This window comes from Hippoglossus stenolepis, chromosome 22 (genome assembly GCF_022539355.2).
Source record: "Hippoglossus stenolepis isolate QCI-W04-F060 chromosome 22, HSTE1.2, whole genome shotgun sequence".
Taxonomy (NCBI): Eukaryota; Metazoa; Chordata; class Actinopteri; order Pleuronectiformes; family Pleuronectidae; genus Hippoglossus; species Hippoglossus stenolepis.
The window spans coordinates 11526037-11546356 of NC_061504.1; the positions used below are offsets into that span (position 1 = coordinate 11526037).

Genomic DNA, 20320 nt, shown 5'->3' on the forward strand with positions numbered 1-20320 from the left:
TGATTAGCACAGTCTAATAGATTTGTCTTTTTAAAGGCCTCCAATGCCAGTGGACTGTAAATTAACTTTGTAATCCTGTGACAATCCTATGAACAACTTCTGTTTTGAATAATATGTTTTATATTTTTCACGACATTCATTGAAGGGGGTTTCTTCAACATACAAAATTAATAAAGATTTTATTAGTTAATCCAAGTGTTTATATGGTGATGGACTCCATCTATTCTGCTATATGCCCTATATGATCTATTATCAGTATCACATGCTTTTTGTAACATTTTCTGTCCACAGCCATATGTATGCATTCTCAACAGAGGTTTTTTGTGTGTTCTCCAGGTTTACAGGTAGTGTTGAACTCCATAATCAAAGCCATGGTTCCTCTGCTCCATATCGCCCTGCTGGTCCTCTTTGTCATCATCATCTATGCCATCATCGGCCTGGAGCTCTTCATGGGCAAGATGCACAAGACCTGCGCTCATGAGCATATAGGTACACACACACTCACACAAAAGCACATGCAGAGAGCGAGTGAGACAGAGACAGGGTATTTAGACCATTGTGCCCAGATGCCCAGACGCAGACACAAATATGCATGATACACTCGCATGCTGCACTTCAGTGATCAGATTGATTGTGAATTGTATTCAACTGAGTGTGAAAGCATGCTTCAGTAAACGTACAGTTCATTCACACAGACACTCACTTACTTCCACTCCAGTGATAGAAAGAGATACTATACCACTCAAACCTTTTCAACTGAATTATCAAAGTGAGCCGTAGCTGTACCCTCACTCAGCTACAGCTCTTTCACCTCCTTTTTTCTAAGCTAATAAGTTTGTGATATTAGGAGGACATCAACCCTTACCCAATGAAGCAGAGGGGAAATAGAGTGTATACCTTAAACAATTTAAATGATCACCCCTATTAATTATTCAAACCATCATTTATGTTTCTGAGTATGAACGATTTGAGCCATCATTGAAACAGCAGCGGCCATAAATGATTGAAACAATTTTCATTAGAAGCCCCCAGGTATAAATGGACTCGAGTGTTGTTATGGTGATGTTATAGGTCCCATGAGAGGCATTAGCTTAGCGCTGGGTAAGTGCTGGTGGAAAGCTCTCAGTTATCCTATACGTCACCCTGGAGAGCTTGTTTTGTATAATTGGTATGACACTTTTTCACAATGATATTTTTTATATTGCGTTCTCCATTTTAGTTCAACAGGTCGCTTTTAACCTTCTCGACGATTAAGCAGTTTTCTCTTTTAGATAAATTCTCTGTAAATGTAAATGGAGTAAAAAAAATCATGAAGGGTGATTTTGTAATTCATTCTGAAATTAAAGACTTTTTTCTGCACAGTCAGTTTGAGCACTTCCAAAGCTTGGATGAACATATATCTCCCCTTGTATTTTCTTTTCACTGCAAAAGTAGTTTGTTAGTTAATTAGAAAATATCCTTGATAGAGAGCATCATGCACAAGCCTGTTCCCATGCAAACATAAGGAGTGAAGTCATGTATAATGAAAGGTCCAGTCACCAATTTCTGAATTCTGCTGCTGTGTGCCTGCTGACAACAGGTGACAGCTAAAGAATCTGCTTTGATTAGATTCAGGGTCAGTGTATTCAGTGTATTCAGCAGCAATTGGCCCCTGATTTGTTCCTTATTGTATTGATAAAACAATCTGAATAGTCCACAGCTCTGATTAACACCTCTGTCTCTGTCTGGCTTTTTCCCAACAGCAACTGGCTCTGAGTCATTGCTATTATAATACTTGGCGTCATTCACCAAAGCAAAAGTGATGGAAAATACAAAATTTCTCATAGATAATGCTGAATTAAGAAAAGTGATGGTAATAACATAGACATACTGTGCAAAAACTTGTGTTGAGGAACCATCAGCAGATCCTATTGCTTTGCAGATCTGTAAAACGTTGAGTAAAACGGAGTATGAAGAGTAACACTCTTTTTTCTCACAGGCACCATCGCAGAGGAGAAGCCTGCACCATGTGCACCTGCCGGCGCTTATGGTCGACACTGTAGTCAGAACGGAACAGAGTGCAAAGTGGGATGGGAGGGCCCAAACGACGGCATTACCAACTTCGACAACTTTGCCTTTGCTATGTTAACGGTGTTCCAGTGTATAACCATGGAAGGCTGGACGGACGTGCTATACTGGGTGAGCCGGACACCACAACAGTGTCCGTGTGTGTGTGCGTGTGTGTGTGTGTGTGTGTGTGTGCGTGTGTGTGTGTGTGCACGTGTGTGTGTGTGTGTGTGTGTGAGTGCCACAGTGCTCGATGTCTACAGCCACTCTAGCTGTAACATTAGTGCCACATGTGAGCTTTTCAAAAAAGAAAAAAACAATATCAAATCACTGAAAATAGCAGGTATGCACTCAGAGATTGTTCACAGAGTTAGGAACACACACTGATTGTGTTGTTGTGTGTGTGCATGTATTAGTTCATATCTCAGGCTAAATCGATGCCGTCAATACACTGTGTGATGAAGGCGCCGATTCATTTTGAACGTGGGTTGAATCCTGATGCTTGATTCAAGTGTCATGTGAACACACAAACCTGTGTACACACGCTCTTATACACACACACACACACACACACACACATATGAACACACAAAGTCAGTAAATTGCCAGAACATGTCCAGCTAAAAAACCAATAGATTAGTCTGTGCTCTTAATCAATGTGAGGTTCAATCACATTTTATATGCGACTCCTGGAGAAAATAAATTGGTTTAGAGCTTCTTCCTGAGTGGAAATAAAAACATTAAACCATTTTTTTATTCTGATCCTTTAAATGCAGTTTTAACATTTACCCTTTATTTTTTTATCAAACATTAACTCGAGCTATTCAGGTCATTTTGCCAGTCCTCTATATTTAAGAGGTGTTGCTTTTTACCATTGCCCTGTGTACCGTAACTTGGCTCAGAGACAGCTGTTACTTTACAGGACTGTGGCAGATTATGGTGGTTACAGGAGTCTCAAGAATAGACTCACACATTGCTGTCTATAGATCTCCACTACAAAGCGCTTATGTGGCACAGATGAGTTTAATTTCCTCAGATTTCCAAAACATCACTTTCAAATGATTTTTCTGTATTAACTGAAATTGCATTGAAATAGCTCCCCATCTACCCCGTAGCTCTAAACTGTACCTCTCATTTAATACCATTAAAGTCACAGAGTTATGCATCCATTTCTCTGAAATCTAAATTGCTGGTGATATTTCAAAAAACCCAAATTAGTCCGAAAATAATCTTTTTTCCACATCAGTTAAACAATATTCAGTCCACTGCACAGTAACAATTTTTTTTTTACACTGACTTTTGACTTCAGCAGCCAGATGTGCTTAATTTTCTTTTTTCGGCTTTGTTTATGTTGTTATGTCAAAAAGGTTTAATGAAATTTTCATTCAGATTATTATTTAATCTAGACAGATAGAAGATTCTGCAAATAGGATTAACACAGTGTTAATAACGGTGAAATTACCTTTTGGACTTTATTTAATGATCACCAGGGATTTATCTCTCTGAGAAACACATTTTAAACTCTCAGGAGAATGTAATGATAATATATAAGAGGCACAAGTTTCGGGTGCTTAAGTAATGAATTAATAAAGAAGTTCGCTGAAGAATTTATGTTTTTGAGCCAAACTAATCTCACTAAGGTGAAAAATATGTATGTGAATTGAGCAGTGTGTGTGTGTGTGTGTGTGTGGGTGTGGGTGTGGGTGCGTGTGTGTGTGTGGGTGGGTGTGTGTGGGTGTGTGTGTAGGATCCTACTGCACATACAAGTAGGAATGCATGTGTGCGTGAGTTGTCTGTGTCTGTGTGCATGTATACACATGGAGCAGAGGGCCTACTAGCTCTACACCCCTATTCTCCTGTCTGCTGCAACCTCTTGTGCACACACACACACGCACACACGCGCAAATTTGCCTATTATAAGAGTGCTTGTGTAGCCAGCTCTTTATAATGAATTGGTCCTATTTATCATGTTATAAGTACAAATGATTATGGAAAAACATTCAGACAACACAAGGCCTTTAATAACAGTTGGCTTGGATGCCTCATTAAGTTTTGTTCATGCATTTCCAAAGTTGTTATTTGTCAATTTTTTGGGAATATAGATTAATGATAGCCAACATCTGGTGCTCTCGTTGCAAATGAACCGTCCATCTCTCCTCCGTCCTTTCCCTTTTGTGTCTTCCTCTGCCCAGTAGCAACTCAAAATACTCAATTTGGATTATTTCCAGAGCTGTAAATGATATTGATATTTCTTCCAGAAATGCCATTTAATTGAATTTAAGTAATAATCTGAAATTTCTGTTATAATTGAATCTTTGTCTTTGTTAAAGCAGAACTAAATATCCAGAGGAGTTTGTAACTGAATATCCTGAAACAAGTCATTTTGGATTGATTTCACTTCGTCTAAATATGTTGCCTGTAAAGGGTTAATCCATCTTTAAAAAAGAAAAAGATTGTATATCTAACACACACTTTGTACAAAAGCTAATGTTTGTAATTGAGTAACTATGGCAGCTAAGTGTTGTTTTGTGTTTGTACTTGTGGCTTATCAAGGACCAGCTCTCCAACAGTCAGACTAGAGGGTTCATACACACTTAATCATACAATACTGCCACTCCTGCTTCGTCAGGTCTTTCTACTTCTCTTTTTAACAGCCTCCACTCTTTGCCTTTTCCTCTCTCACACACTTTATGTCCTTGACCTCTACTGCCCCCTCTCATTCACTCCATCATTCAATCCTCTTAAACCTTTTTCTCCCACATTTCTTCTTCTTTCCCCATCCCTCTCTTACTTCCACCTCCGTTATCTTGCCCCTCTCCTTCACTACTCCACCAACTCTCCCTGTTAATCCCCTTTTCTTCTCCTCCTCCCTCTTTCCTCTGTCTCTTCTCCCTCTCAGATGCAGGATGCTATGGGCTATGAGCTGCCGTGGGTCTATTTTGTCTCTCTCGTCATCTTCGGCTCCTTTTTCGTTCTCAATCTCGTTCTGGGGGTGTTGAGCGGGTAAGAGGTTATGCTGTTGTCATGTGTGTACATATGTGTGCGTGTATGTGTGTTATTTGTTATGTTGCTCTTTATAGTAGCCTGGAAGCCAGACCAATCAGCAAGTGCATATTTCATAAAGATGGGTTTGGCCACCCTCCCATTCACACTGATTCCTATCCATCCTAAACTGGTTGGGCCAATCACTCTTGGTTTAACTGAGAGGTTCCAGAACCTTTCACATGTGCATGTTGGTCTGGTGATGCAAGGCTACGTTCATAATGTTTTAGATAAAGATAAATGACCATGTAACAAGACTCCCATAATCAAATGTTTAAAGTGCAATATTTTTTTTTGGGGGGGGGTCCAGTGAACTAGTAGAGTGGAATCAAGAGGAAGTGATTCACCACCATAAAAGCACATGAATTGGCTGTATAAATATTATTGTTTTCATTACTCTTATTATTATTTTAAAAGAAAGTTCCCTTTGCATGGCAGCATCTGTGTAAGTAAACAAATAAGTGATCCCTCATCTCAGCAGTGCAGCAGTGCAGCAGTAAGAGCAGAGCCAGACGGCCTTATACCTCCACAATCGAGGAAAGATAAACCGATGATCACTGGAGTGAAAAGATCTCCCGCGCTCTCTCCTTTCCGTTCCACTCAATCAATCCTGTGCCACAAGCCCGAGAGAAACACAACACACGCACAAACACTCACACACAGAAAACAGTGACGGAACTTGTGTCTATCTCTGCCGTCACAACCTGTCTGTGAAGGATAGGTGGGCACGCACACGCACACGCACACGCACACGCACACGCACACGCACACGCACACACACACAGACCCTTACCCTAACTGAACCCCACAGTTTTTCCCATGACAGTTTTACTTACATGCACAAGCGATTTAGTTGGGTAGTAACTACCAATGTCATCAATGTTGTTTAATGAATGTGTGTGTGTGTGTGTGTGTGTGTGTGTGTGTGTGTGTGTGTCCATGCGTGTGTGTGTGTGTGTATTTTATTTGAATAAATTCTACTCTAGCAGGCGAGCTGGGTGCTCTTTTACCCCGCTCTGCCAAGTCATGCTGTTTTAGTACAAGCACCACCCGGCCTGTAGGGACACACTGGGGTATAAATAATTCACCCCTCAGGTCAGCCGTGGAGGTGGAAAGCTAAAAAAGAATTTCACAACAGGGAAAACACAACAGACGGAAAAGGTTCTTCTGAGGTCTGTGTCGAGTCTGACAGAAACGTGGCATTGAAGTTGGAAATTATGGGATGGAAGGCTGCCACTGCTCCAATTTGGCTGTAGAGTTTAATAATAATAATAATAATAATAATAATAATAATGACTACAATATGAAAGATGATAACAGCACCATAATTATTCTCAAAATTAAATCAATGATGTAACCTACAGGAAAATCAATTTAAATGCGAAATATACAATTTGTCTTTTTTCCTTTAAATTCAGTTAATTTGAGAAGAGTGAAGACAGTAGAGGAGAGTATAATTTGTCATGAAAACAGTCATGATGACTAATCGCTGGGAGTCTTGCTGCACAATCTGTTAAAGTATCCAACTCAACGCTGTCTCTCCTCAGCGATTATGCCTGAATTGGGCTGTTTTGACGGCTAATTTCTAAACTTCCCTTTTCACAGAAAAACATCGGCTCACACACAAACAATGAGCCCTACGAGGAGTTGTTTTGTTTATCGTGTGGGTCATTCATAGTCTTCTGTCATGAGCACTGTGTTTACATGGCCAACCTGTGACAGCTGATCAAATGTTTTGCCAAGTGACTCAGACAAATACTTTGAATGCCCCACAATCCCAGCAGTGATCCTACAGGGACTTTCACTGAGGATCTAACTCCTTCACTTGCTCCCTTCTTCCCTCCCTTCCCTAATCACACCCTGCTCACTTTCTCCCCTGCCCTCTAAATCACTCTGTCTCCCTCAATCTACTTTATGTCCATCCTTTCCTGTTTCCTCTCCTTGGCCCTTCTTCTCCATTCTTCCGTCTCCTTAGGTGAATGATGCAGTAGATTACAGGTGGCCCTGGATCTATTTTGTCACCTTAATCATCATCGGCTCCTTCTTTGTGCTAAACTTGGTTCTGGGGGTGTTGAGCGGGTAAGGGTAGGGCCTGATGTGAATTCAAACTAATGTCACCTTCTCTCCTTTGCTTTGCTCCTTTGTCTTCGCTCAGAGGAACTCTTCGTTTCTTCCTGTTTCCCGTTTCTAGCACTAGATGATGTTTAACAAGAAAAATGTTTTTTGTGATAAAACTGACTCAGGTGCAACTTGAGGACAAACAGTAACACATGTGGCACCATGAAAAGTCCAACCAGCCAGCGGACATTTGGATTTATTCAGGCTCGTATATAAAGTTTGCCTTTCAGGGTTTGGAGCTCTACCAACTGAGTTTATTTTACTGCTTGTACATTTCCAGTCATTATCATTTGTAGCTGTCTGTAGTGAAATCGAACTTCAGCATCTGGCTTCAGGACATTTGAGGACATATGGGTATTCTTTGCAGCCCTAAATACGGCACTGCAGTGCTGCTATTACTGTCATGAAATGCTCAACACTCAGCACTACTGGGATGGTACAAAACACTCATCTCCATTTAAAATACAGAACAACATTGGCAAAAACAACAAACATAGGGCTAGCTGTAAATTCCTCCCAGTGGACACAGTCTAGTTTCACATCAAATAAGCTTGTTTAAGGATATTAACATACAATGCAGCTTGCAATCAAATTTCCGATTTTGAATCTATTTATGAATGAATGAATCCATGGTACCGTTGGTTAAAAATTATCATACTATTCCATTTTAGCTCATTTTTTTCATCTCAACCTTGTTTTTTATCTTTATGGTTATTGAACCTCACCAGCCTCCATTTGAAAATATTCTCATTGCCTTTGAAATTCAATATTATGTTGAATTTCACATTAGCCTATCGTCTTTCCGTTCCTCTGGTTCCATCCCATGCTACAATGAGCTTTAGTAAACAGGTTTAAGAGGAGTGAAGTGTCTCACCCCTGACTGACTGACCCAAATCTGACTCCTGGTGCTCACCGTGATGTGACAGCAGCATTGTGGGGAAATAATAGAGGTTTGTCTGGTCCAAACAGCTTTGGGGGGTTCGGCTGTCTGACTATTTTTTTGATTTCTGACTAATGATGCTGTCAACACACTACACAGCCTGACCTTTTACCAACTGCTTCCTCCATGGTCTGTGAGTGTGTGTGTGTGTGTGTATGAGAGTGTCAGATTGGCATAATAAGTAATGGATAAACAGAAATAAGGAGAGCGACGGACAAAGAGACAGAGACACTGAGTTTGACTTTGTCTGGATTTGATGTAAAATGTAAACAGAAGAAATATGAAGACGCTGGTTTGAAAGAGACTGGGAGGTGGGAGAGAGGATCTGAGAAGCGAAACATAGCAGTTTTTGCTAATGCTTATTGATTTGTGTGTGTGTGAGTGAGTGTGTGTGTGTGTTCGCATGATTTGAGGTTCCATCCTCAATTTTACACTCTCTCACACACACACTCATTTTGCTCCAGCCTATATAGACTGTAAAATCAATGAAAATGAAACAGCTTCATTGTAGAGCCTGTTGCTGCTGGGAAACGGAATCAGTTCATGTGTATGTATTGATATGTATAATATCTGACATCAATAACTACCGAAAGTGAACAACTAGTCCAAGCATCTGTCCAAATCCTAGATGACTAACGTTGCAGAAGATCTTGCTTTTTATTTCAGCGCCCATGTTATCAGGTCAGAGCAGCCACAATTCCTGTGTGAGCTGTGTTGCTCTTCTAAAGACTTCGGGTGTCATCTATTTTCTCAGTGCTGTGCAATGCTCAGAGCTAAATAAACAGGAAAAAGATCCTTCACCACAATTTTTATGTCTATCTGTCAAATATTTAACAAACATAAATATTTGCAACACTTCCTGTACCCATTTAAAGTAAAAGCACTCACCCAGTGTAGCCTGACCATACAGGTACATTACTGACTGGTCTGGTATCCTCATTTATATTATTCACGACAGAGAGGAACTGGCTGAGTTTGCCTGTCAATGGACCTTTGAATGTAAATTTGTACTTTTGAATGTTCCAAAGCTCCTCTCAGCTCCTCTCAGCTCTCATCCAAATGAATTCTCTTTGTTCAAACCGTGTCTTTGGCTCCAACCCGACTCTGACCTTCCCCAAGTGCAGCAATTAATCAAATGCTCCTTAATTCTTTCTTCCCTCCCGACACCTGGAAGGAATTTCACCGGGTTTCATCATTCAATTTTGATATTTCACATTCTCCCAACATTGATTTTAGTTGTCTTCAATCATATTAAACAAGCACATATTGTGCTCATTAGGCTTTACAATCAATTGGAATTAAACACATTTTTCAAGCTAATTCTACAGTTATTCTACGTAATTGTAATCACTGTATGAAGAGAGAACCAAAGCACAAAGAAACCCTCTGTTCATCTGTATGTCTTCATTGTGGCTTGAACCTCTGGGTAGTGAACGAAAGAAGACTAAGATTGAGGAGCTCGGCGATGCAGGATGACCTCAGTGCGGTGCCACTTCTCCTGCAATCTGACAGGTGCAAGCTGAGGTGGCACAGCTGGGGAAGGTGCCCTCTTTTATGCCTCCCCCTGTGGTTGTATGAAGCAGATTGGAAGTGGGAGGAGATGTTAGGTAGACCGAGGGGAGATGCAGGAACTCCATCTCCCAGCAGGCCTGGGTGTGGCCTGGGTGTAGCCTGGGTGCTGTTGCTCTGGGACAGTAGACATGCACTGCTCCACCATTATCGGAGCTTTTACAATTGAACGACTTCTGATCTATATTAACAATGCTGCTGTATCATTACTGAATATCATTCATTCAAAGCATTTAAAGTGTTAATTCTATGTATTGCAACTGTTTGGATCTATTGGCTGCTTCAAATATGTATCTACAGCGGTGTCCAAAAGTCTGGGAGCACTTTTCCTATCTGCGAAGGTGCTCTCGGACATCTGGATCTCACTGTAAATTAATTGGATGTTTTGGGATGTGAATCAAGCTCCTATCTGGATGTGTTTTCATGTCCATTTGCAAACTAACATCTACTTGGCAGAGCTTTACTCTCTTTTCTTCTCTCTTTAGCAGGATTTCTGTCCTTCCCATCCTGATTTATAATACTCTTACTCTCCATTATCGCAATTTTCTAACATTATGTATTTTGCGCAACCTTCAGTCTAGATTTTCAGATTGTTTCTCTCCTTTTTTTATTCCCCCCCCTGCTCCCCCAACTCTCTCTCTGCCCTATCCCTCCTTCTCGCTCCCCTCCTCCCAGAGAGTTTTCCAAGGAGAGGGAGAAAGCCAAGGCTCGCGGTGACTTCCAGAAACTCAGAGAAAAACAGCAACTGGAGGAGGACCTCAAGGTAGGCTACTGCTAGTGTGTGTGTGTGTGTTTGCGGCTTTTTTAAATATTGAACATCCTTAACCATGAGTATGGAGATGGTCCATACATACATACATACATACATAAATTATAGACAGCTAATATAGAAAGCAAAGTTTAAAGTTTATTTATTGGGCTGCTTTTAATGTTATCACATGCTTTTCAGATGGACTGACGGAGGATATTAGAGAGACAGGCCAGAAAATATATTAGAAGAAAGTATTGCTAATCAATCAGTCTGCCTTTTGTTCTTGTCTTTGTTTGTATGGGTTTGATTACAGGGCTATTTAGACTGGATCACTCAGGCTGAAGACATTGACCCAGAGAATGAGGAGGAGGGCATGGATGATGATAAACCCAGAAATCGTAAGTCTACACCGGGCGCGTGTTTGTGTGTGTATGTGAGTGGTAGTGGTTGAGACACCTCAAAAAGAAAAAAGAAGACATTAGTTAATAAGAAATTCAAGGTTATGACTGGACATTTATTCCTACCTTTTAGGATGAATTCTTACTTGAGTCTATTACAGGGACCCGTATTTTAGTAGTGTTTTTGAAAAAATTGTAAAATGAGTAAGTAATTTGCAGTAGACGTCACTTAAGTTGTGGGTGAATTGGAATAAAGGGAGAGAAAGTCTTGTGCAGGAATGAAGAAAACGATGACCTTCATTTGTACCGAGTCCCAAAGTGCTATCAAGGAAATTATAAAATTCCACAGTGGCCATCAATGGGTTTTAAAACTTGACTGTGCAAATAAAAACAGCCACTAAATATAACAATATATGCAGGCAATTTATCATTAAGATTTTCCAAAGTATTTTTATTGGCATTTTAAATCCATCTCTTCCCCTCTGATGCTCATCTGACATGACATAAGTGCCCTTTCCATTTTCTCTCTTTCTTTAATCTGTCATGTCATTAAGTGGATCTTTTTTCACATCAGACGTTTGGGCTGTCATAGCCAAAATGTCAAATTATAAGTCAAATGTCTTCATTGAAAAACATTTGTCCCCTTAATGGCTGATGGAGGGAAAGTCCAGATTGACATCTTCTTATTCGTGATGGAGAGGACCTCCTCGGACACCTCTGTCTGTTTTTTGGTGCCGGTTTAGGGAGAGCGTTATAAGGGGACTCCTCCAGCTTGTATGTTTCTTTCTCCTGCTTGTAATCAGGCTTCTTTTCCTGCTTCTCCTCGTCCTTCTCCTGACCGCTGGTGATTTGTTGTTGAGGAGGCTGATTGTCCTCTCTCTCTCAGCCTTTCACTTTGTGGAGAGCTCAAGGTTGAGTGAGAGCCGAACATTGAACTTGTGGGTTTTCAGCACATCCACTTCTCTCCATAAAACTAGTTTGAATTGAAATTGTATTCAAATACAACAATGAACCCCTTCAAGTCTCCCATACAAGGACTATACAGACCACCGCTGCCGCCAAAAATCCCCTGAAGATGTTGACCCAAGAGAGATGTTGTTAACACATTGTTTCCCATACATAGGCTGGACCAACAAAATAGATAAAGATCTGGGGGGATCTTAAGCCTTCTCTAAACACAGCAACCTTCTTGGCAGCAACTACAGATAACAGATGTGAAGCGTTCAGGAGATCTGTAATTTTTCGCTTCAGAAAATAGTAGTTCACATTCTCTATTCTATAGTTCTTTCTGTCTGTGGCTGTATGTTTGGACTCGTCATGCTTTGAGAGACTTTGCTGATGCAAGATTTTTTAATGAGACTGTCACTTCTTCAGCAACCTGTGTGTTTTTCACAATAAGAGAGGCCACGAGGGAGTCGAGGGAGTGATGATCTATTTATTTACTGTGGTTTTGCCGTCAGGAGGATTGTATGGGTGATTTATGGGTTGTTGTGTGGTCAGGACTTTTTGTATTTATTTTGTGTGCATGCGAACTGTGCGCATGTGTGCAGTTGGTGACTGACAGACAGACTGAGAGGATGTTAATGGCTGATAATCCTCTAGAGGTTCAAAAGCTGTTAAAAGATATTAGTGGAATGGAAACACACTGCATACACACACAAACACACACACACTTGCACACCTATGTAAATTCCTTTAGAGAGGACGGTGAGAAAAAGAGGACAGTGAGAAAAAGACGTAGGGAAGTGTGTCTGTCCACTATGCACAGTACATATACCATGACCTGTTTTTTAAAGGCGTGGAGCTCGGCTTGCTCACATCAGTGATGAATGAATGACTAATGAAGACTTAAGATGCAGAGGCACAGCATTCATTCTGCATGCTCCTATCTTACACACCTCTGTGGCTCATTCTGTGAAACAGAGGGAAAATGAGGATCTAATCTTTCGGGGAATCTCAAGAAATTAACATGGGTCAAATGAGCAATGGCCCAATTTACATGAAATTATGGCACAACACCCCTGCGGCTAATCTGGAACAAATCTACTTGTTTTCACCTGTTACCATTGTGCTCCTTTGGGCAAATCAGTGCGGCAAACACATCGTCAGTGTCTGGGATACTGGCACGTTAACAAACAAACAATAACAATGTTCCCCCCCCACTTGGGCCAATTTGGAAAATGTCAAATCAGAATATTAAAATCCATCTTTCCCCCAAGCTTTACAAATTCTGGATCACTCATATTATTTACAGCTGAAAGTAGAGTTAAAGAAAAGCCAGATAGAAAGTGTCCAATAGAGGCATATACACATGATTCTTTGAAATATTACACAGATCTGTCCTATAAAAGATGTACAAGTAATAAAAGTGTAAGTATCTGTCATGTGCAAGATTCAGTCCATTACTTTTACTAAACGGCAGAACTTAACAGCCATTAGAGTTATATGATCTGACAAAATGATTGATAGACATGATCCGAAGTTCTGTATCAGACAGATCAATCTTCTCTGTGTTTGTAAAAGGTGGAATATCACGTTACGTGCGCTCTCCCTCGCTCCTCGATGAATGGACGCTCCTTTGGGAAGATGAATGAGGGCAGTTTGTCCCTGTTGCCCAGGACATTTTACATAGATACACACACACATTCGCTAAGAATGGATAGCAGACTTAGAGAACAGAGGAGAAGATAGGAGCGAGTTGGAAGGGAAAATAGATGTTGAGATACAGAGATATTTTGTGTGTGTGTGTGGTCGAGAGGGTATCTGGGACGGAGAACAGATGGGATTGTGGGACGGGAGAGTGACCGAGTGACCACACAATTATTCAGAGACCACATACACGTTTCTATATGTGTAAGATATATCTATCATGCGGTCTTTACGTGCAGAAATACACAGCATGATATTGATAAATGATGTGATTAGTGTGTCATATGAAGACGGATGTTTCTAGCGTGTGCGTGGTTGTTTTCGGTGGCCGAGTAGTGCGTGTCGTTCATTGTATTGATTTAGTGTGTGCTGACAGCTTCTAAATATCATTTATAGGGTTTCACTCAGGACTAGGACATACACACTCGCAGGCACACAGACTCAAAGGTGATGATATACAGAAGGATGTGAATTGTGTGGTTGCTGATTATTTATTTATGTAGCCAAATGTATCTTATGATGTTTCCCCAGAAGATTTGTCCATGTTTCTCGCATCTCAGCAGCACACTGCATGTGTGTGTGTGTAAGACCAGTACGCACTATGCGCACTCTTGATATATGTTCGTCTTCATTCCCCGTTTCTTTCTTTTTGCCTTGGAGAACGGGAAGGTTCTAGCGCACAATTGATGGCAAAGCTTGGGAATGAAATAGAGATTAAAAGACTAAATGCTGCAAGAATGAAAAAGTAAGTCAGTGCCAATAATGGTTGTAATACATCTCAAACGGCAGTTAGAGCTGCAGTAATGAAATGAACTGTGTCTGTAAAGAGGGAATGGTATTTTTGCTGAGGCAAACATGTTCCCTTTGCAACAGGCTGTGTCTGGCACCAGAGACAGGATGACTACATGTGATTATTTGTGTTTCAATTTACAGTTTCCGCATTTGTGCTGACTATGTTTGTCTATTTGTGTGTATCTCTCTCTCTGTGTGTGTTTGTCTGTTTGTGTATCTCTGTGTGTGTGTGTGTGTGTGTTTTTGTCTTGCTGAGCCATGCTCTATATCCCCAGGTCAGAACCATCGTTTTCACTCTCTGCGTGGAGCTATGAAGAGAAATGCAGCTTTCCTTCGTAAGGCGTGTGCGTCTGTCTGCATGGTCCAACACTCGTTAATGATTTACTGGAAACCTGATTCTAGACATGCAAGCAGACTGCAACCTTTTTCCTCCTCTCCTCTCCTCTCCCAGAGCTGCAAAGCTAAAGTGGACAGAGGCTTCCTCTCAATACTGTAAAAAGTTGTCTTCCTCATTGTCATCCTCACCCCTTTTGTAAACATACTTGTGATGAGTAATGTTAGAATTGCATTTCTTTATTGCCTTTAAACCACCATGTTTACTGAAAAGGCGAGCACTACCAGTACAGGGAATAAGTTGACAAGGAGAGGAAACAGCGTTACTGTTTTGAGATGAAGCCGCTCTTCTCCTTTATAGGTTCTTAAGAAAGGAAACGTTTGCATCTGCCTGACTCGTCTGAAAAAACAACGAGAGGACAATGACTTTACAAAAAGAAAAAGTAGTGGAGCTTATTTACCGTGTGTGACAACAAAAAGCATTTGTATTCTTTGTGATGTCACGGTCCTCTTCTTGTTGTTTCAGCTTCCTTTCCCTCAAATCCTCCTGCACTGTTGCTAGCTATGAAAATAACTGTTAATGGAAGATGAGCTTCGAATCCGGAGCTTTAGCCCTATTGTGAATGGTCTTGCCATATTGTTGAGGACAAAAGTGAGGTGTCCAGTGCTTCTTCTCACCGGCACTGTTGTATGTATTAAATCAATTTTGTGTTCTACTGTTTTGAATAGAGAGACCTTTTCAGTTTTTGAAATATCTAAAAATGGTCGAATAATATCTGACTTACGCTCCACCAGGACATGCACACTCACACATTCCTTTTGCAAAGGCTCATTTTAGTCCTGTACATTATTATGGAGGTTGTTTATTTTTGGAGCCAGTGTTGTTGTTTAACGAGAATGAACAAATTCCTCTTTCTGTCGTAAAAGTGTGACCTTTACACGTCTTTCTCCTTCCCTCCCTCCCTGCCTTCCTCTCCCTCCCTCCCTCCCTCCCTCCCTCTGTTACTTTCTCCTTGCTTTTCCTTCATCTCCTGTGTATCTCGTCTTTGGGGTTTACTCTAACAATAGGTATTAAACTAGTTCAGAGCTCCATTGAGGAGAAGTCACTGGGCTGGTTTTATATTTGAAAGGCTCTAGCCTCAGGAGGGACCAGAGGGCTGCGAGTGCTTTTAACTAAGTGGCATCGCAGCAGGTGGCACGTGTCGACGTGAGGGAACCCAAGTCATTCAGAGCGAAGGCCTTAATGTTGAGAGAGACTGTTGTGATCTTTACAACACTGAGTTTATCCATCACCAGCCAAGTCTTAAAGTGCACTGGCCTCATACACGAAGCTCGCATTAGCTTCTTACTTAGCAAAATGCCGCCTCCTTAAACTCAAGAGACAATTTGCTTTCTTGCTTTTCTTTGCTTTGTTTTCTTTAGCATAACTCATCTTTTTTCAAGACATATAATTTGTACTTATTCAATATGATTTGTCTTTTTTCAATATGAAACTTTAGGTATGTTTCTAGATTTCTGATTATTGAATCTGCATGAAAGACTCAGTAGGAGAATCTCAGTGGAATGAATTAGGGCCAATGCCAGTTTGGGAAGCAATTTCACATAGAACTTTGTTACTGAGTCTGATAAAAATAGAGGACAATTGCATAACAAGCTCTGTGTTTTATTTTTGGCAAATGTTTTTTAGCCACATCGCTGCAGCTCTTACATTCGTCTTGAGTGTTGATCTCCTCTCTTGGTTTCATAGTAAGAGCGTGTTTGGAAGAATCTTTCTTTGTTTGTTTGTTTGATATCTAAGTGGATATCTTATTTAACAGCGGAGATATTGAGACTCGTACCCAGCGGGTGTTACAACAAGTGTTTAAGGTGACAGTGAGGGGAGAGCGGCTCATTCCCGCAGGCAGCCAAAGACTGACAGAAGCAATAAAAAGCTATGTATCTCTTCATATCAGTCTCTCAACCAAGCATCCCCACATCCACAATCTCTTTCTCCCCCTCCCTTCATCCATACCTCCCTTATTGTATCCATACCTCGCTCCCGCCCCCTGTTCCTATTTATTTCAGTCTATTCTCCCTCTTTTTTTTATCCTTAACTGACACTTAATACTGTTCCTGTCACTCGCTCTTCCTGGTATTCATCCTTCCATCTCTGCACGCCATTTCACTTGTCTTTAAAGGACAAAGTGACACATTTGCTGTAGCTGTTTTTAAACAAAGAAAGATTTGGCTCAAGGTTTCTACCTGTTTGTGTTGACATAAATCTCACCACAACTCTTACCGCTTAATTAGTAAAGGCTAGAATTCAAAATATGAAGTTTTGTTTTCCAGTACCATGGCTGCAGTTAAGCTCCAGCATCCCCCACATTGTTTTTTTAGACCAAAGACTGAAATCTACATCATGTTTTCTTCTTTAAATCTCCTTGAGCTATGAAATCACAAAAGGGTTTTGTTAAGATTTAATTCAGCCGGTATTAAGCTATCCATCAGCTTAGATGTTGAAATCCATCTTAATAGCTGTTGCAGAGGTTGGGTCCCAGGATCCCTAACCGGTAAATATTGCTAGTGTGGCAGCTTAGTGTGTAATTAGTTTAGGCAAGCAGTGCAAAAATTTGGGAATAGTTTTATTGACTCGAGGGTATGTGTGTAACAGTGTGTTGGACAACACTGATTTGTGAATTCCTACATGTCAACAGCATCTTTTAATTAGTTTGTATACTGAGGGAAGCGCAGCGCCTCAGTATTTACCTATGGATGCAATTTGTAGCGTTCATTTGTAGCGTGTAGCCGCCCACAACGTCTTGAGTTCAAGGTTTAGAGGAAGCAATATGGCAAAAACCTGCACAAGTATGATGTAAGCAAGGACGTACAACCCTCCTCTGTTGTGTTATTTCATATTTCTCCTTCTGTCTTTTTCTTTCTTTCCCTGTACATCTGTCATCTCTGCCTCTGCTGCTTTCCGTCTCTCAGTGAGCATGCCAGCCAGTGAGAATGAATCAGTCAACACAGACAATGCCCCCGGGGGAGACGTGGAGGGTGAGACCTGCTGTACCCGGCTAGCGTAAGTACCTCATTCACTCTCTCTCCCCCTCTCTCGTTCTCTTTCTCACACACACACACAAACACACTTCTTCTCCTCCCTCTATTCCTCAGCTCACGCAGTCACCTTCTGTCAGTTCCAAGGAGGAACGCTATCATGCATCTTTCGGAGCACTTCAGTGTTAGCCACGAACAAGTGGCTCAGACTGCCTCCATCCTTCACTGATGTCACTAACTCAGGCCTCTGTCTCATCAAGCTCACTGAGAATTTACTGCACTAACACTGGTTAGAGGAGAACAGACAACGGTAACTGTGGGTCATATAAACTGAGGAAATTTAGGTGAATCTGAAGACACATCAGATTTTCAGTTTTTAAAGGTTATAGCTGTCATTTTCACACCCAATGAAATGTCCTTTTTCCTAAAAATGTGTGAACTTGATGAGACATAGATCAGGTTAAGAAATATTTTTTTGTCATTTAGGTCTTAGATCTGCAGCGTTTATAGGTTTTTCTAATTTACCTCAACTATGCAAGCATATTTAAGTCTGTGGTAAGTTTTGAGATTAGTTGTCAAATCATCAAAATTGGATATTTTGACTTGACTTCTGGTGTCATTGTTGTGATGCACCTGAGACAGAAATGGTCCATCACAATTTCTTTTACTGAAGGCATCACTTTGACAGAGGGGAAAACAAGAATCCAATTAGGAAGCCAAAGTGCTTCTCGACTCAGGAAAACCATCATCTGGGACCTAACAAAATGCAGAAAATCAGAACATCTACATCTTATTTAACAGTAAACCCTGTTTTATTTCCCTTTCTTCTCTCCCTCTCTTTCTGCCTGCTCTCTCCTTCATGTGTTTACTGGTGAAGTGCTCTCCTCCTCCCCTGTGGGAGCTCATGAACAGCTGACTCACCCACTCGCTCTCCCCTCTCCTTTCATTTTTTTATTTTTTTTTTACATTATTCAAACAAGATTGTTCCTTTCTTTCTTAGACACAAGGCCGGGCAGGAGCCGTGACCCCAGCGGGCCCACATCAGCGCACACAAGCAAACACACCTACATACGACACTGTTTCTTTTTTAACGTTGCAGGATAGAAGTGAATAGAACACAGAAAGTAAAAGGATGAAAAAGACAATTTAAAGGTGAAATCATGGTGAATCAAAAGCGCTCAGAGGAACATTACAGACAGGAGGCTCCCTTGGATGACACACCGGTGTTTATCTGTACTCTCACTGTCTCATTTGTCTTTTGTCACGTTGTTTGTTTGTCCCCTGTCAGACCAACAGCAAGTCAATACAAAGAACGTCATAGTGTTCGGAAAGTGCTCGAATCCCAACATATAATTCTACACCGTCTCTAAAATGTAGTCGACACAGAAATTGTTATTTTGACTGGCCATCTGTTTCAGTCCATTTTATGCATATGTTGTGTCTGCAACCAAATATCATCTGATAATCTAATGGTCTTTTTCTCAATTCATTATTTAGTTAATAAAATGCAAAAAAAAGGTGTTACACACTGTTACAGACAAAGACATCAAGTCCTCACTTTAGAGAAGCTCAAACCATATTTCAGTATTTTGCTAAAGAAATTACAGAAATTTCATATAAATGAATTTCAAATTTGGGTTTTACTAAAATAGGTGAAATGAACAGTAGTCTGTCTATCCAGAAGCTGATGAATAGTAAACCTTGCCACAACTACAAATACAAGCCCTCCTCCTTCCTCTGTGAGACTGCAACAAGTTTGGCTGGGGGCATTTGCTCACACTATTATGGAGATAAGACTTGAGACGTTCAGCGTTTGTCAGTTCTTCCTTCAAATCGCTGTGGAGACAGACCTCGGGGTAGGAGCTACTTCAGCGCCCGCTGATCTCATAATCTAGACGGACACATGGAGAGAAGAGACATGTGTACTGTCAGCCTCCATATCCAGCCAGTCAGTCATTTTATTCTTTTATTCAGTCAGTCAATGACTCATTTCATTGGCTCAGTCAGTCGGTCAGTCAGTCAATCAGTCAGCTCGTCATCTGCTTTTACAGACAAAATCAGTAACTTACATCAGCTGCCTTAAGGCTTCAGGGGGTTGAGTTTTTATGTGATTCTACGGATTTATTACATTTTTCCTGATAAAATACAAGAAGGAAAATTTAAGTCAAATGCTCCTAAAGTAGGCATTAACAAAATATCCAATGCAGAATTTAATTTCACTGTTTTCGCCAAACAATAAATTATTAGGTTAAAAAGAAGTGACATCCTGTGGATGCAAATTTCCCTCTTCTCTTCTGTGCTCGTCTCTTCTCTTCTCTTCTCTTCTCTTCTCTTCTCTTCTCTTCTCTTCTCTTCTCTTCTCTTCTCTTCTCTTCTCTTCTCTTCCCAAAGAAAACATGTCTTCCATAATCTCCTGTCCTCCGTTCTTCATGTTATGTACCTTCTGTTGTTACAGTGGTGAACAATCAACAGACATTTAATAATATAATATTTTTTTCTCACACCAGGATTGATTGGAGAAAATCCAAACTCACAGCAGTATTTCTTTTGACTGGATGCCACTGTATACATGTTGGCAGGGGGGTGATTTGTTGCATTGCACCCAAAATCTGTTTCAAGTGGGTGCATGAAAATGGACAAACTGCTTTT

The 20320-nt window shown here is 40.7% G+C and overlaps 1 protein-coding gene across 1 annotated transcript in view; it reads left to right on the plus strand.

The window, feature by feature from the left end:
* Window positions 1–20320, plus strand: part of cacna1c (calcium channel, voltage-dependent, L type, alpha 1C subunit) — a gene marked incomplete at its 3' end in the record, with an annotated part of 115312 nt that overhangs the window by 60814 nt on the left and 34178 nt on the right. Inside the window, exons 6-11 of the mRNA XM_047338672.1 lie at window positions 337–489; window positions 1979–2178; window positions 4946–5049; window positions 10391–10478; window positions 10780–10864; window positions 17606–17696. Coding sequence (XP_047194628.1) covers window positions 337–489; window positions 1979–2178; window positions 4946–5049; window positions 10391–10478; window positions 10780–10864; window positions 17606–17696 — 721 coding nt within the window. The remainder of the gene's footprint in view (window positions 1–336; window positions 490–1978; window positions 2179–4945; window positions 5050–10390; window positions 10479–10779; window positions 10865–17605; window positions 17697–20320) is intronic.